The sequence below is a fragment of the Poromitra crassiceps genome (assembly GCF_964638095.1).
Source record: "Poromitra crassiceps genome assembly, chromosome: 2".
NCBI lineage: Eukaryota > Metazoa > Chordata > Actinopteri > Beryciformes > Melamphaidae > Poromitra > Poromitra crassiceps.
In genome coordinates, this window is record NC_139624.1 from 61,787,910 (window position 1) to 61,806,583 (window position 18,674).

Sequence of the window (18,674 nt, forward strand, 5' to 3'; positions counted from 1 at the left end):
ACAAAATCGGACTTTCTTTTTCTGTCTTGAAGTTATGGCAGTTTGACTTTCCGGAGAGCATAGGCCTACAGTAGACAGACGGGAGAGGGAGAGAGACGGACGGAGGGCCGGAAAGGTGGGAATAAACCCGGGGCTGGCGTGCAGTCGTGAGCCGGACTCGAACCCCCGGCACTGGCAGCGCTCTTGTTCCCATCCCACGGAGGCAGCAGGGCGATCCCTTTATTTTCTCCTCATGTCTCAACATAGGAGCACTTTCCCCGAGAGCGGCTGTTTGACGGTGTCGCGGCGGACCATGGACACCAGGCCTGCCCGGAGAAGGCGAACCGGAGCCGGGCGACAACTGCTGCTGGCGGCGGCTCTCCTCGCCTGCAGCTCGCAGCTTCTGGTGGTGGATGCCAACTCATGGTGGTGAGTCACTGTGACGGGTTACTTTGGTGCAAGATTTGTCTAGATGTGTCTAGTGTTGTAGGGTGGGCGAATGGGTAAACTAAACCCGCAATCGGTGATCATTATGAGCCAAACAATAAGAACTAAATATTTTCAGAAAAGCATTATGTGTGATGTTTTCACATTAAAAGAAAAAAAATAACGCAATTGGGCAAATAGAAAAGTTGACAGCTGGTGATATAGAGACCAATAGACTATTTGTTATTGTGCATGCGTGCGCGCGTGTGTGTGTGTGTGTGTGTGTGTGTGTGTGTGTGTGTGTGTGTGTGTGTGTGTGTGTGTGTGTGTGTGTGTGTGTGTGTGTGTGTGTGCGTGCGTGCGTGCGTGCGTGCGTGCGTGCGTGCGTGTGTGGTTGGTTGGTTAGTTGGTTGGTTGGTTGGTTGGTTTTACGCACGACGTCTCAGTATGTTCTCAATTGATTTCAACTTTCAAAGATGCCTGCTACAGGTTGATGTGTGAGCTGTTGGTAAGATGACAGCTGGACAGAGTTGATTGCGAAATTGTGTGCGTGTTTTGGGGGGTCGTTTTGCATCGTGCCGTTCCAAGCCGTGCTGTAAGCTAGTGAATGGAACAAATGTGAGCGCTCTGTCACAATATTTACCCTGGCTGAGCCCCAAATGGCCTGGCGGCCTGCTGCTGGGCAGCAAGGACGTTCAATTAGCCACACTTGTTCTTGACTTACAAAAACTACTCAGTTCACCTCAATGCAAATATGCTCTACTACTGCAAGAGTATGCAGGTTTATGGGATATAGACTCACCCTCAATCAGTCTATCAGTGTCAAAATATATAGGATGGTAGGAGCAAAGTCCACCCATCTGTCAGTCTACTTGGTGTCAAAATGCTGTATAGGATGGTATGTTCAAAGTGCATCCGCTTATCGGTCTACCAAGGATCTCAATATGATTGTAAGTTCAGAGTGTATCCATCTATCAGAAAATGGAATGGTTCTATCCCCAACTCTTCATGCAGTCAGTATATTACAGAATAGCAACAAGTGTAGCACAGATGTATCTCCTCTGAACAGGGAGGAGCCATGTGCAGTTTGATTTTCCGCTCTGTAGACCGCCGTGACAAGGTCAGACCTGCCACAAAGGGTTAAAACTCCTATGTTCTGTTCATTGGACACACTGTTGCTCGATCATCACTTCTTTATACCAAGCAAATATGATTATACCTCATGACACGTACGCCTACAGTAACTGAACAGATGAAGTGTATAAATTGACATGTAGCCTACACTAACTGAACAGATGAAGTGTATACGTTGACATGTACACTAACTGAACAGATGAAGTGTATACGTTGACATGTACACTAACTGAACAGAATGATGAAGTGTATACGTTGACATGTACACTAACTGAACAGATGAAGTGTATACGTTGACATGTACACTAACTGAACAGAATGATGAAGTGTATACGTTGACATGTACACTAACTGAACAGATGAAGTGTATACGTTGACATGTACACTAACTGAACAGATGAAGTGTATACGTTGACATGTACACTAACTGAACAGATGAAGTGTATACGTTGACATGTACACTAACTGAACAGATGAAGTGTATAAGTTGACATGTACACTAACTGAACAGAATGATGAAGTGTATACGTTGACATGTACACTAACTGAACAGATGAAGTGTATAAGTTGACATGTACACTAACTGAACAGATAAAGTGTATACGTTGACATGTACACTAACTGAACAGAATGATGAAGTGTATACGTTGACATGTACACTAACTGAACAGAATGATGAAGTGTATACGTTGACATGTACACTAACTGCACAGAATGATGAAGTGTATACGTTGACATGTAAACTAACTGAACAGAATGATGAAGTGTATACGTTGACATGTACACTAACTGAACAGAATGATGAAGTGTATACGTTGACATGTACACTAACTGCACAGAATGATGAAGTGTATACGTTGACATGTACACTAACTGAACAGATGAAGTGTATACGTTGACATGTACACTAACTGCACAGAATGATGAAGTGTATACGTTGACATGTACACTAACTGAACAGATGAAGTGTATACGTTGACATGTACACTAACTGAACAGAATGATGAAGTGTATACGTTGACATGTACACTAACTGCACAGAATGATGAAGTGTATACGTTGACATGTACACTAACTGAACAGATGAAGTGTATACGTTGACATGTACACTAACTGCACAGAATGATGAAGTGTATACGTTGACATGTACACTAACTGAACAGATGAAGTGTATACGTTGACATGTACACTAACTGAACAGAATGATGAAGTGTATACGTTGACATGTACACTAACTGAACAGATGAAGTGTATACGTTGACATGTACACTAACTGAACAGATGAAGTGTATACGTTGACATGTACACTAACTGAACAGATGAAGTGTATACGTTGACATGTAGGCTACACTAACTCTGGCCTCTGCCTCACAGGTCCCTAGCTCTGACCCCCATCCAGAGGCCAGAGATGTACATCATCGGAGCCCAGCCTCTCTGCAGTCAGCTGTCCGGTCTTTCCCAGGTATTGTGGAAAACTTTGGCTTGTTACTATTAAATCCAATGTCTGCACACACACACACACACACACACACACACACACACACACACACACACACACACACACACACACACACACACACACACACACACACACACACACACACACACACACACACGGGGTGAATCTCTTTTCTCCCACCGGTGTTACAGTGAAAGCGGTGCCACCATGGGCGAGTTTGACCGGAAGGGGAAACCAAATCATTATGGGGATCATAGTTGAGTGTAACACTGCCAGTATCCGCCATCAAAGGCATTTATTCGAGTCAGGAGCCGTGAAGGTGACTTAATTTACAAAAATGCTTTTCCCTCCGCTTTCTGGTCACAGAGTGGTGTTTTTGGTGAAAACGACCTACATTCAGGTGTCGATAACTAAAGAACGGATGAAAGTAGAATCAAATGTTTTTTCCCTATGAAAGTCGAAGCTCTCTTCTTTCTTTTGGGATATTCAGTCTTTATGTAGTCATAGAAGAAAATATTCTGTGGGTCTTGGAAAATTAATGAAAATGATCAAAAACCCTGGCGGTGGCTAGTGACTTATTCCTGTGTCCCAGGATAGTTCAGTCAATACTTGTGAACGTGCACCACACTTTCCTTAACTAGAGAAGAGACCCTTGCATCTGTGATGTCACGGGGATGTAGAATCATCTGGCACGGCTCCATAGACAATAAACGGGGCAGTGACCCGTAAGATTTTGTGTGAGTTCTTTCACGCAAATTAGGTTTAAATTCTGGTTCATACCTATGCAGTGCTAGAATTAAAAAATAAGAATTTTGGTGTGACAACTCAACTTAGCATCTTAAAAGTCAGCACCACATTCATTGTCTATGTATGGAGCAACGTTATTTTTCAGCCCACTGACATCACAAATTCAGTGGTTCTCTTTGCTTTTTAGCTTTAGGAAAGATTTGTGCAAGTTCACCACCACTGGCTCAACTGTCGTGGGCCCACAGGAATAACATGTGAATTCTAAAAATGGGTGGCATTCCCCCTCTAACCTCAATCAGCAGGGGCAACAGGGGGCGCTGTAGTGGGCAGGGATGCCATCTTTCACTCAGACAACTGAGTGAAGTTTCCTATAGTCTGACACTGGACTCCCTACCAGCTTCATGCTGTTGTTCTGTAGCTGACCCTGACTTTTGACCCCTCCCCTGTGCAAGGGAGGTGGGGGGAAATAAGCTACTAATCTTTGCTATGCTGCAGGGCCAGAGGAAGCTGTGCCAGCTGTACCAGGACCACATGGTCCACATCGGAGACGGAGCCAAGACGGGCATCAAGGAGTGCCAGTTCCAGTTCAGACAGAGGAGGTGGAACTGCAGCACTGTGGACAACACCTCGGTGTTTGGACGCGTCATGCAGATCGGTGAGTGGCAAGTACAACAGAACTGATGCTGTGTTCCAGTTGCACTGGGAACCAGGAATTTACCAGTTTGACATTACCTGAACTGGGATTTCCTGCTCTGATCTGGAATCGGGGGAGCCTCACCAGCCCCGACCTCAAAATCCAAGACGGCAGGTCTGCGCTTCAACAGTAGCTGTAGTAATACACTGTTTATTAGCACTTCTGCCTGATTTGTTTCTCATTAAATCAGTCATACACAGCACTGTCTAACTTCTATCTGTGGACATGTTGCTACAGTGTTTGTTTGCGCCAAATACCACGCAATGTGTTGTTATCCACATTTACTGCTAACAATGGCTAGCCTGGCTAACTAACCCTGACTGGTTTTCTGGCTGTTTTACTGGAACGCAGTCAACTCGGGTGTGACGTCATTCAACTGGGAAATTCCTAGTTCCTTCCCAGTGCAACTGGAATGCAGAAAGACAGAGTACAGAAGATAGAGAGAGGGGTGGAGTTGTGGCTCTTCATCAGCAGCTGTTTGTTTACCAGACTAGATGAGTTTGGCCAAAAGAAAGGCTGGAATTGTAATATGATATCATTGTTTGGACTATACGGTGAATAAAATAGCGGTGTTTAGATACAGTAGGTTGTACAGCTTGGTGTGTTTACCACAAACACAGTAAGGGATTTGTGTCTTTTTGTATACTTGCCTACTGTGAAATGAAACAGAACAGAGCTTTGGATGAGAGATTTATTGGCATGGGAGGAAAAGAAATGTAAAATGTAAGTCAAAGTGACTGACTAAATGGACTGGCTTTACAATGTGCCTACATTCACACACCAATGGCAGCAAGCTACCATGCAGGGTGCTGGAACAGCCATCAGGACCAAGTTGGGGTTCAGTATCTTGCCCAAGGACACTTTGAAATGCGGACTAGAGGAGCCGGGGATCGAACCAGTGACCTCTTTTATCCAATCCAAAACAATTAATTTACACTCTACCTCCTGAGACACAGCAGCCGACTAATGGAATAATAGAATTCTACTAACTACTTAACCAATGCTATATAATAGAATAATAGGACACAACACAACACAACACAACGCAACAGAATAAATCAGAATCAGAATCAGAATCAGCTTTATTGGCCAAGTATGCAAACACATACAAGGAATTGGGCTCCGGTTAGCTTTGCTCTCAAGTACACACAGAGTACACAAGTACACACATATAGAGAAAGAAAAAAAAAAAAAGGAGAAAGAAGGTTACACATAGTCAAGGCAAGAATATTTGTAAAAAATACTTTGTAAAAATACTCTTTTTACAGTGACTGCTATATACAATGTGGTGACTGTGCTATATACAATGAAGTAAAGTGGCTGTTTTTAAATATGAATATATAAGGGAATGTACAATAAATGTGTGCAGTAAAATGTGCAACACTAAACAAGTTTCATAGACAAGGATTATGCACAGATATACAGATATAACATGTTTATATCCTGATTTATGGAGGGAACTCTGACTGAGCCCCCTTGCTCGCCCCTTGCCTCACACATTCATATCATTATTGATAAATGAATGTCTGCATATTGGCCACCTTTGACTGAGTGACATGCGTAATGTTGAAGTGTTTAGGCTATTTTAGGCTGTTTGCAAGTGTGTTTGCTCAATTTTTAGTTGTGTTTGAGAGATGACAACTCTTGGGGCGAATCACAAAATAGACTCATATCATTTAGTAAAAATCACTCTAATATTCCTATAATATTGCTATATCAACAGTGAGTTTATAGGCTATTTATACATTACTTTATGATATTTTTATGTCCTATGGCATTACCACAATATTCCTATAATCTTCCTATAGGAACTTATTGTGTGTCTATAGTATTCAATAATGAGTTTATAGAGACCTTGTTCTTTATAGTATTTTTTCATTTTATACTATTTTGCTGTAGGATTTTCTCTGGTATAAAATCCTTATAGTGGTTTATAGTTTTGCTAATAGTTGTTTAGTAGGCTACTTTAATTCATAACATAGATTATATGATTACTATAGGCCTAAATTATTGAAATCATTTGGCCTAATAAAATATTCCGATAGGCCTACCACACATTCATTTGTAGTCCACTGATTCCAGACGACTAAAACATTGAACTGTATCACTAGAGAGGTAGTTAGGGATAACAATTGTGCATTTTACGATAAAAGCATATAATTAGGTAAACTTATCCAAAGGCATTCCAAAACGAATTTGATATGGGGGCATCATGAATTATAGACCAAAGAAATTGCCTTTTTTTTGCAGCCACAGACTGATGGAAAGTGTACTGTAATAAAGTTGTATTGACTAAACTGATATGATATGGATGATCTTGGTGTCAAATCATACATTTCTTATGATAAGGAATCCAATTTTGGAACTTTAGAATTGTTCAGAAGCTTCCTTCTATCTCACAATTCAAGAGTCAAAATAAGTGATTGCCATAACAAACCTAACCTCTGGAATTGTGAAATAGAAGGAAGCGTGAGTAATTCTAAAGTTCAAAATTTGGATTCCTCATCATAAGCCAATCAACACGACTTTATTGCAGTTACACTTTCCATGCTCATACTGAGCATTAGCGCCCGGGGACCCACTTAGCATTCCCCATAAGACCAGCGTTCCGCTCTCGCTGCTACATCTTAAACGATTATTTACCTGAGCCAGAAACTTGAAGTGAAGACCCTGTCCGATGCTTAACATCCTCTTCTTCTAAATAACATATGACGCCACTTCCAACTTGTTGCAAAAAATCTTTGATATCAAAAGGTCCTTAATGCAATACCATTCAGGAAGTGTGGGGGGCAGTACGGACAGCAACGCACTGTGTTTACACTACTTCCCCCCACACTTCCTGAATGGTATTGCAGCAGGACTTTTTGATATCAAAGACATAAAAGTGGATTTTTTGCAACAAGTCGGAAGTGGCGTCATCTGTTATTTAGAAGAAGAGGATGTTAGACATCGGATAGGGTCTTCACTTCAAGTTTCTGGCTCAGGTAAATAATCTTTTAAGACGTAGCCGCGAGAGCGGAACGCTGGTCGTATGGGGAATGCTAAAGTGGGTCCTCAGGCGCTAATGCTCAGTATGAGCGAGAAGCGCCCCCCCCCCCCCCCCCACACACACACACACACCCCTTTCTAAATTCATATCAAATTATTTTTGGAATGCCTTTGGCTATATAATAAATGTACCAAATGATATGCTTTTATCACAAAATACACAATTGTTATGGAACTTTTATCCTCGTCCCACTTTACACGAGTGCAGTAGCCAGTAGCTGGTCCTACATCAAATCTCAGCGGTAATGTGCGTCTAATTCCCAGCAGGCGATGTGGGAAAGCTCTCATCAACAAGTACGTGTCAAATCCGCTGCAGGCAGCCAAGCGAGGTGTAAGCGCACGCTCTCTCTCTCTCTCTCTCTCTCTCTCTCTCTCTCTCTCTCTCTCTCTCTCTCTCTCTCTCTCTCTCTCTCTCTCTCTCTCTCTCTCTCTCTCTCTCTCTCTCTCTCTCTCTCTCTCTCTCTCTCTCTCTCTCTCTCTCTCTCTCTCTCTCTCTCTCTCTCTCTCTCTCTCTCTCTCTCTCTCTCTCTCTCTCTCTCTCTCTCTCTCTCTCTCTCTCTCTCTCTCCCTCCTTCTCTCTCTCCCTTGACTGTCTCTCTCTTCAGTTCAGGTTTATATGAAGGTGTTAGTCGGTGCATTGTCCCGCGGCTCTTCTTTTGAAATGCGCTGATGAGCTGACACCGAGTCGGCAGATCCGGGAGGCGCTATTGAAGTCTGGGTTCAGACTCATAAAACCTCTGTCCCTCTCCGGTTTCTGCTGCATAATAGCCCATGGACGACTCTGCATGCATATAGGCGACATACCTGTCTGGCTAGCTGGTGTGGATTCAGCCAATAAATTCCTATAGCTATATAGCCAGGCTACTGGCTACGACAGATGCGGTCACTAAACTCTCTATTGACAGGCCTACCTCAGACGGTTTTCTAGTAGGCCTATTCTATTATTTATAGAGATACCATAATAAATAAATAATTGTTTAAATTACAAATAAATTATTAATAATAATAACAACAACAATAATAATAATAATAATAATTCACTGCAGTTCCCTAGAGAATGAGGCTTATATAGCAACTCTGATCACAGAAAGCTAGTACAGTATCATGATAATACTAAATAATATATGCTACAAAACATATTAATAGGTAAACTCCCTGCGATCTTGGTGAATAATATGCAGCCTAGAAACAGAGAGGGAATCTTTCACATGTTAATGGTAGTTTGAGTTTCCTACCTGTCAGGCAATGTTCTTTGTTTTCTGCTTATTTTAATAGAGACAGTCCGCATGTCTGGGAACGCCCATACAGTCAGTAGGAACGCCCACAATAGATGCTGGGTTAGCTGGCTCAGCCTTGCTGAGGGTGGGGTCAGGGTGGGGTAAATTCCCCCATTCTATCCATTCAGCAAAGTTAGAATTTAGCTGATAGCCCAGCCCAGGCAGACACGATCGGGGATTTAACCACCACAGCAGATGTCTTGTGTTCTGCTCTAGAACCCCCAAACATGTAGCCTAGTTTAGAGCCGCATCACCGTCTTTTGGTGAGTCAGCCCATGAGATATATCGGCGGTTTTACCCCACTCGCGCGCCAGCCGTTTAACATTTTGTGGGCGTTCCCAGACATGCGGACTGTCTCTATAGGAGGACCTGTGGTCTGTCTTGTGTATTACTGTAATGCAGTGAATAGGACCTGTGGTCTGTCTTGTGTATTACTGTAATGCAGTGAATAGAGTCAGTCTTGTGTATTACTGTAATGCATTGAATAGGACCTGCAGTCAGTCTTGTGTATTACTGCAATGCATTGAATAGGACCTGCAGTCAGTCTTGTGTATTACTGTAATGCAGTGAATAGAGTCAGTCTTGTGTATTACTGTAATGCAGTGAATAGGACCTGTGGTCTGTCTTGTGTATTACTGTAATGCAGTGAATAGAGTCAGTCTTGTGTATTACTGTAATGCATTGAATAGGACCTGCAGTCAGTCTTGTGTATTACTGCAATGCATTGAATAGGACCTGCAGTCAGTCTTGTGTATTACTGTAATGCAGTGAATAGAGTCAGTCTTGTGTATTACTGTAATGCAGTGAATAGAGTCAGTCTTGTGTATTACTGTAATGCAGTGAATAGAGTCAGTCTTGTGTATTACTGTAATGCAGTGAATAGAGTCAGTCTTGTGTATTACTGTAATGCAGTGAATAGAGTCAGTCTTGTGTATTACTGTAATGCAGTGAACAGAGTCAGTCTTGTGTATTACTGTAATGCAGTGAATAGAGTCAGTCTTGTGTATTACTGTAATGCAGTGAATAGGACCTGCAGTCAGTCTTGTGTATTACTGCAATGCAGTGAATAGTCAGTCTTGTGTATTACTGTAATGCAGTGAATAGAGTCAGTCTTGTGTATTACTGCAATGCAGTGAATAGAGTCAGTCTTGTGTATTACTGTAATGCAGTGAATAGGACCTGCAGTCAGTCTTGTGTATTACTGCAATGCTTACTGCAATGCAGTGAATAGTACCCGCATGTGCTGTGTGCAGACATCAGTACAGCGCATGTGCGTCATGGCAAACGAGGAAGTAACTTCAGTTACTCTTGGTTAGTTCAGTTAATCTTTGCTAGTTCTCGGTGTGTGGATTTACTTCGAAAATGACCGTTTCCAGTAACTTTGGATTATGGTTGTCAAAATTATCGATAGTATCGATAGGTATCAATACTAAAAATTTGAAACAGATACAATACTAATTTGCAACATGTATCGATAGTATCGACAAGTATCAATACTAAGAATTTGAAACCGATCCAATACTCATTTGCATTTTTTTGCGATACCAGCAGTGCTTTCTCTTAATGAAAAATCAAACATGCTACTCATTTTTGCCTCCCTGTCATTGGGGGGCACCTGTTCCGTCAACAAGCTAAAAGTGTTCTGATAGGCTGATGACTAGAGCAGGGGTAATCTGCTATGTAAATGCAAAGTTTTATCAGGCGTAGATTATGGAGAAGCGTCTGTCTGTCCATCCATCGGTCTTCCTTTACTTTTATGCCTCTTGATGTATTGTCATTTACCCCCCGTGGTATCGAAAATGGTATCAGTATCGATATTTTTGTGGGTATCGCTATCGCTATCGAAGTTCTAGTATCGTGACATCCCTACTTTGGATCATTATTTCATCGCGTGGTGAATACATGAGTCATAATACGTACATGTGAGTGCTTCTGGTGCTGTTGGAATGTGTCTTTTTGGCGATTGAACGGGGGTAGGCAGCTGTACCGTATATACTGCCATTGTAGCACAAAGCTAAGTAGCAGCTATACCGCTGTTTGTAGGGCAGTCACAGTGACGATAACAGCATCCACATCTCCATTTACTCTCGGCAATATGGAAAATAGGCGAATCTCCCAAAATGTTGGCAAAGCCTGTGTGTTGTGGAACAGTGAGCTGGTATCAAAAGCTGTTGCCAACCTCCCTCTATTGTCTATTGTCAAGTCAACCAAGGTGTGGGGCTGTGTGTGTGTGTGTGTGTGTGTGTGTGTGTGTGTGTGTGTGTGTGTGTGTGTGCGTGCGTGCGTGCGTGCGTGCGTGCGTGCGTGCGTGCGTGCGTGCGTGCGTGCGTGCGTGCGTGCGTGTAGGGTTAACCAGAGCAGCTATGAATGTTTCCTGTCATTGACCATACACACACACACACACACACTGCTCCTTCAATGAGAAGAAGAAGGCTAACTTGACCGAATGTATTGTTCAACTATAGCTATTGAATGGTCTTGAATTATATTGGTCTGCGTGTGTTTTTCCCTCATGTGTGTAACATTATATAGTTTCTCCATTGTGTAAGTGTACCATGCTGAATGCATACAGGCACACTATGGTGGTATGAGTTTATCCACAGTTCAGGCACGTGCGGGGGGTGGGCTCAAGCCCTGCCCCTTTGCTCCTTGAGGTCCAAGTGCCCTTGCTTTAGCAGGCTCATTTTAAAGCTAGAGCGATGCTACTGATATATAAAACTAGAAGATGTAAGGAATCCATTGCTACCAAGCATGACATGCTAGCTTGTCGGGAAGGGAGGTAAATACCGCTCCAAAGTTTGACTACATTTTGGCGAGAGAAAAACGGGCATGGCCATATTCAAAGGGGTCCCTTAACCTCTCACCTCAATATATCTGAATGATAATAAGTTCTATGGGTACCCACACGTCTCCCTTTACAGACATGCCCACTTTATGCTAATCCCATGCATTGTTTTCTTCTAAAAACATGATAAATGTGTTATTTTCGCCTATTCTTTTTGAATATTTCCACATAGGGCCCCTAAACAATCTTGGAATGGCAGAAATTGGGTATGACTGGAAAGCTAAGACTCTTGTGAATTCAATTAGCACAATTGTATTAATGTGTGATGATGTTAGTTCCCATAGTAGCCATTTCATTGTAGTGAGACCATTTCTTCAAACTTGATCTCACTTAAATGAGCTATTGAATTTGTGACCTCTAGGATAATCAAAGCTTCATGAAACTTTACAACCACAAGACCTAGGGCATTCAGGGGATGGCCAATATTTCCATCATCATGTTCTAACCGTGCATTCCATTGCACTCAGAATTTCGGAAAAAATGACCTCCGACAGGGAAAAGTGCACCAAGCCAGAGTTTGCCGAGATAAACACTCTGACGTCACAATCAACATGGCGGCGCACAATAGACACACACAGTGATAAGTAACAAGGTACTTTTTCACAAATGTTTCACTTGATGTAGTGTTTGTGTTATGAAGCAACTTTTAGTTGCCATTTCGATTCCCACACAGTTGATTTGTGCTTGATAGAAGCATGCGGTAGCCTACTAGCCGTCCATGTTTGTAGGCATGCATGTTTTTCCACACAGATGCAATGGAAGGCATTTAGAGCGGAACATGGAAATACTGCGTCAGAACTTCCGATACCCGACTTTCAAAGGAATGCACCCGTAGGCCACGTTCAGATAGACTCCGTCGAGACGTATTGGCCGTTGCGTGTAGTACGGCTGTAGTACGTCGGGGTGGGCGGGTCTCACTTCACCCCCCTTTCTGCTCGGCTGATAAACCAGCTGGTCACGTGAACTCACATTTCATTTCGTTCTTCATTCCCATCTGCCCTGAAGCCTTCACAACAGTCTTTGCTGCAGTGGGCGGAAGTTGGGCGGGTGTACATGCCTTGACAGACAAATCCTTCAGCCAATCAGCGTTGGATCCAGTCAAACCCAAATCCACTCGGGAGAACGGCAAAAACATATTTTCCACCCAGAAACTCCGCTGTTGCATACTCCTGTACTTGTTTAATTGTTGTTATTGAGTCTATTTCTGCAATAACTGCACTTTATGGCTGTTTAAACTAGAAGAACATTGACATTACTCCTCGAGGCAAACAGGCAAGGAGGCGGCCATTACTGTTTTGCTAGCGACGTTCTGATTGGCCGGTTACGATGTCAACTACGAGGCAGGTCGCTGATTGGCTGTCTGCTTTGCAGTTTCTGCAGACAGCCCTCCCAGAGTTGAGGCCAGACGGTCTGGTAGAACGGAATGAAATGTGAGTTCACATGACCGGCTGGTTTACCAGGCTACCTTTCTGTCTTCTCCCCTTCAAAACAAGCATGTGTGCGAGCGAACCAGGAAAGGATGTTTTTAAAAGGTTGTAGGCTATTTTGTGCTGATCACTTTCACTCGTATGGAGTGTGTTGAAACAGTGGTTGAAACATTTCTGCCAAGTGCTGAGGCAGGCAGGCTTTCATTGACAAACTAACCGGAAGTTCTCTATTGTGAAGAACAGATATACAGCCACCATTTTTGAGAGAGAGAGGTGGGGAGAGAGAAGATAAGAGAATAGAATAGAAGAGAAGAGACCAGACCAGACCAGACCAGAACAGGCCAGGATCTGGATCGCCCTGAGCTCTCTCGCCGTACCACCTCTGTGTGTTTTTCACACATACCCCTGCGTCAGGGTTCATGCCCACCAAAAGCGATCAGTCCACATGGACTCGCCTTCACCCAGTCATGCCCTGCCCCACTGCTGCAGCATGGTTGGCTGCCTTGCTGTATTTCCATCTTCAATTGGTCTATTTTGATTGTGGCCCCTCCTCTCGTCTTCTCGTTCGCGATGTCCTGACGCCAGGTATCCCAGCATGCTTTGCAAGGTGATGAACGAAGGATGGCAGCGACGAGAGGAGGGGCCATTTTGAAATCGACCAATTGAAGACGAAAATACAGCAAGGCAGACAACCAAGCTGCAGCAGCGGGGCAGGGCTTGACAGGGCAAAGGTGAGTCCATGATTGCCCTGTATCGCTTTTGGTAGGCATGAACTGCCACTGCCGGAGCCTGACGCACTACCCCTATTGACTATGAATGGAGCGCGGGGGAGGAAGGGGGGGGGACAATGCAGAGCGCCTGATCCTGTGTGAATCCAGCCTTATACATTCTAAACATTCAACATCTGAATAGCTGCCTAATCAAAACACAATGTTTATTACAGATTTATGACTAGAAAACCAACTTAACTTTACACACAGTTCTGAGCTGCACCTCAGTATAACCTTCAGGTTCACAGCTTTCAGATGATGTGCACCACTTCTATGTGGCATATACTGTTGACCTGTTATCTTAACTCATTGAGTGCCAGCCATTTTTGGAGAACGGACGCTCCCGGTGCCAGAGTTTCAGAGCGTTTTCAGTGATTTCTCGAGGCCCACAGAATATTGTGTGATATTACTATGTAAACACTGAACACGCACAAAGAACGATGAGACTCTCTTCTATCATCTACAAAAAAGTTTATTTATCCCATTTTCCGTTCTTTAGTTATGAGCCGGAGAAGATAGGCTGTTTTGAGCAAAAAGACACTTTTCAAATTAGAAGCTGAGTTATTCCGCCTTTTGTGAAATGCAGCATTTCAAGCACATTCTGAGTCTGAAGATAATATTTTCTGATGTAGTGACGTGGTGTAGTTGTGTGGTGCATGCGTGCCCCACCCCCCTCTCCCCCCCTCAGCTGCAAACTCCTCCCCACACGCACCCAGTCTATTTCCGGAGCCTCCGTTTTTTTGCGCCGGCTCCCAGCGCGACAAGGAAATGGCAAACCGGACTGCATGGAAAGGTTTGGCCCTTCGGCGTCGGGTGCTGCCTTTCTGGCGGCTAATCGTGTGAAGAAACTATGCAGACAGACAGACAGAGGCAGAGGAGCTCAGTTGTGTGCGCGGATTGACTGCTGTTGGCAGCCAACATCAGCTGCAGCCAAGCTGCAGTCAGAGCCATCTATATGGCTCTGGCTGCAGCATGAGCGGTTTCTCTTTGATCACGGGGGTTTTTCCTGCAGTTTTCCGGACCTTCCTCTAATCTGGAGAGCACTGTCGCCACCTAATGGGTCTGTAAAATAGGTTATACACCTCCAAAAGCTACAATATTTGTACAGGAGATCCAGGAGGCTTTGATCCACGTCCCACCGCCAAAAAACGCATTTGACGTCGATCGACGTCCGTGGCACTCTACGTCACTATTTACTTTGACGTCGATCGACGTCCGTGGCACTCAATGAGTTAAGGGGTACGGTGGCGCAGTTGGTAGCGCTGTCGCCTCACAGCTAGAAGGTCCTGAGTTCGATTCTCGCCTGGGATGCTGTGGGCGCTGGAGTTGTGACCCCCCCATAGCTTCAGTGCCTACTGCCCAGGTGGGCTATCTCGTCGAAAGGGCCTTTCTGTGTGGAGTTTGCATGTTCTCCCCGTACCCCCCAGGGGGTTCCTCCGTACATAACCCCCCACTAAAAACATGTAGAAGATCGTCATCCGACCAGTGACGACAACATCTGAAGTTGGTCCAATGATGGTCCAATGATGGTCCCCGGGCGCTGGAAAGAAAAAGCGACCACTGCTCCTGGCCTGCCCCCTGGAGGAAAGGACAAGCCTGGATGGGTCAAATGCAGAGGACATAATATGTCCTGTGGCCACCGTCAGCATGAGTGTGTGTTGTGGCCGCATGCATGTGTTGTAGTGTTCGTGTGACAATAAAGACAGGCTTCCGTCTGAAATCGTGTTTTTTTTTTACCCTAAATTCCCCAGTCCCCCATAAAAAAAGACAAAAATTGGTGACTGGTGGAGTAGAAGAGGTTAATAGGAATTCTTCTCAAGAATATGTGATTGTATTGTTTCCTTCATAGCCTGTTTATATGTTGAATAACCTGATGATATTGAGGGAATAATGACCATGTGGAAAATAAGCAAAGTAGTGCAATTTTGCAAGTGAACTAAGCGTTCCACTATTGTGGTACTCAAAAATAATTTTGCAACTTTGGCAGGTCTGCATGTGCCCCTTTTTAACATTGAGCACCTGCTCCTCTGGTCTCTGCACAGCCATGGCTGGTAAGGCAGCCAGAGAAGTTAAAATGTCCACACGCACATCTCTTTTCCAGGTGCTGAGTCAAAAAAAGTTACTTCATAATGTCATTGCAAACCTGACCTGACGAAGAGCCTGTGAGGGCTCGAAACGTTGTCATTTTAATGTAAAATAAATCAGAAAAATATTGGGAGCTACCAGGGACCAGCGGACTGGGATCATAATTCAGGCCGGGCATTAGATACCAAGCAGGCCAGGCCGATACGGGCCGACGCGCGCTCGGACGGCGGCGAAAAATTTGGGCCGTTTGAAGCCCAATTTGGGTCGTTTGAACTTTGAAGCCAGATTTGGGCCGTTTGAAGCCCAATTTGGGTCGTTTGAAGCCAGATTTGGGCCGTTTGAAGCCCAATTTGGGCCGTTTGAAGCCAGATTTGGGCCGTTTGAAGCCCAATTTGGGCAGAGTCCAATTTTACAATGAGATGCACCCACTTTAACCCGGAATAAAGTAATAAAACCACTAGTAAACCAGTAGGCGGCGCCTGGCCTGCTGTTCAGTGAATGGCCTGACTGCGGGCAACCAAATTTTTTTTTTTTTTTTTTTTTTTTGCAGGCCAGGCCACCGGGCATTTGCCCGACGTACCCGATTATGCAGTCCGCGCCTGGGAGCTACCAACAGTGTGGTAAGGCAGCCAAACATAAAGTACGCTTCAAAAGTTGGTATACAATTTTTAATATAAATGAAAAATCAAAGCTGTACAATTTGTAATTTTAACAAAATTCAACATTGAATGTTACTAAGTTAGTAAATAATATGTGTGGAAACAAGAGAAATATTCAATAAATCATTGAGTTTTAATAATGTATTCCTAATTTTGAAACACCCAGTTGGTACTGGCCCACTTTTCAAAAGGCGCTCTCAGTTGTTGTAATTATTATTATTATTATTATTAGTATTGACTTTGACTATGGCTTAGATATAATAAATAGTCAGACTTCAGATAGACATCCAAATTCCTGCATTGCACAAAGCAGTTTAGTTCTTGACTATCTTAAGCAGGATGACGGTACAATGAATTCTGGGTAAATTAAGACTCAAAGTAGAAAACATGGCTGACCAAGTAACTGCATCCCACCACTCAGCTCTGTTTACTCTAGCAGAAAAAGTTGGTCTTTTGGAAGAATTCAACAGTTACAACAACATTTTACTTGGAAAATTCAATGAAGAGTGTAAAAATATATATATTATGGGGGGGGAATTGCAGCGAGAGTAATCCGACTGTTGACGGGAGCATCAAAGATGTTAGCTAGCTTCCTCATAGGCTCGTAAAATCATTAGCTAGCTACTAGCTCAACATTAGCATACCAAAACCACTGTCACAAAGACAAAAAACAAATTTATTTGGACCGATACCACCAAAACAATAGTCACCCGAGACTTTATTGGCCTACTGCCTGAGTTAGCCTCAGGGTAAGGTGTCTATTTATTTATTTATTTATTTATTGGCTTATTGGCTTAACACATTCACTGCCAGACGTTTTTTTTTTACTGTAGTTAGCTTCTGCCAGAGGGGTTTTTTGAGGATTCTGGCTCATCTTTCAAGACCCGAGGATTCTTTTCTGCTAAGATTTTGTGAACACACAATATCTCAAAAGAACTAATAGAATGTGTGCTTTCTCTGTCTAAAAGAGTTAGTTTGTAGAGTTAGTAGTTATGTAAGCATTAGCAGTTGAATACAGCATGGTTTCAGCGTTTCAGCAGAAAAATTATTCAGAGATAAACGGCTTTTTGTGAAATTCGATAGAACAGTCACTTTAACCATTCATTTTTGGCTCTCTCTCTCTCCCTCCCCCTCTCGCTCTCTCTCTCTCTCTCTCTCCCTCCCTCTCGCTCTCCCTCCCTCTCTCTCTCTCTCTCTCTCTCTTCCTCCCTCTCGCTCTCCCTCCCTCTCTCTCTCTCTCCCGGAGACGCACTAGGTTTAATCCTAGTGAGAGGGGGAGAGGGAGAGAGAGAGAGAGAGAGAGAGAGGGAGGGAGGGAGGGAGAGAGAGAGAGAGAGAGAGAGAGAGGGAGAGAGCGAGAGGGAGAGTTGCTTCCAACTCCTCCCTCCGTGGGCGTTCTTCTTGGCTGCAGCGGCCGTCACAAGCTTGTCACCAGTCTCACTGCTTTGCTGCTGTCCTGTGCCTGTCTGCGCGGCCGCTGTTTGAGGAAGTCTGGATGGACTCGCTCGCTTCTTGGAGTTTTGGTTGAGAGAAGCTTTTGCGATTCTGGTCATATTTATGCTGCGTGTTTCAAAGTGTGTTCCACCTGTAATCTATTATGCAAATTTGCAATCCCGCATCGCCAGCAATCAGCGCGAAAACGAAAGCGTTTTCCCCCATCCATTTTCATGAGAATGGCTGCTTTTTGCTTGCCTTCCTCTAGTCAGGAGGGCACTGTCGCCACTTAGTGGCTCGGTGGAATGGGTTGTAAACGTTCGGTGGCTCCAATAATTATATAAGAGATGTAAAAGGGTTAGATGCACATCCCACGGTCAAAAAAAAAAATTTCATTTTTTTGACGTATTAATACGTCATTGGCAGTCAACCGTTGGATTATTTTTGACGTATTAATACGTCAATGGCAGTGAACGTGTTAAAATGTCTTTGCATGAGACTGATCTATGAGCAAAATTAAGACTGGCCAAACAGTAACAGACCAGTTTAAAATACCTTTGTGAAATCGGCCCCTAAGAGATTAAATCAACACGATAAAAAGTTGAGAGCAATGTAATCAAACCAGGAAACATAAAAGCAGAAACACATAAAAAAGAGCATAAAATTGACTCATAAAAAGGAAGACAAAGG

At 43.6% G+C, this 18,674-nt stretch overlaps 1 protein-coding gene across 1 annotated transcript in view; it reads left to right on the forward strand.

Annotated features, from left to right (window-relative positions):
- Nucleotides 1–232: 232 nt before the first annotated feature.
- The window catches only part of wnt5b (wingless-type MMTV integration site family, member 5b), a gene marked incomplete at both ends in the record, with an annotated part of 40,200 nt that continues 21,758 nt past the window's right edge, over nt 233–18,674 (forward strand). Inside the window, 3 exons of the mRNA XM_083652411.1 lie at nt 233–408; nt 2,914–3,001; nt 4,241–4,400. Of these exons, the coding sequence (XP_083508537.1) occupies nt 233–408; nt 2,914–3,001; nt 4,241–4,400 (424 nt within the window). The remainder of the gene's footprint in view (nt 409–2,913; nt 3,002–4,240; nt 4,401–18,674) is intronic.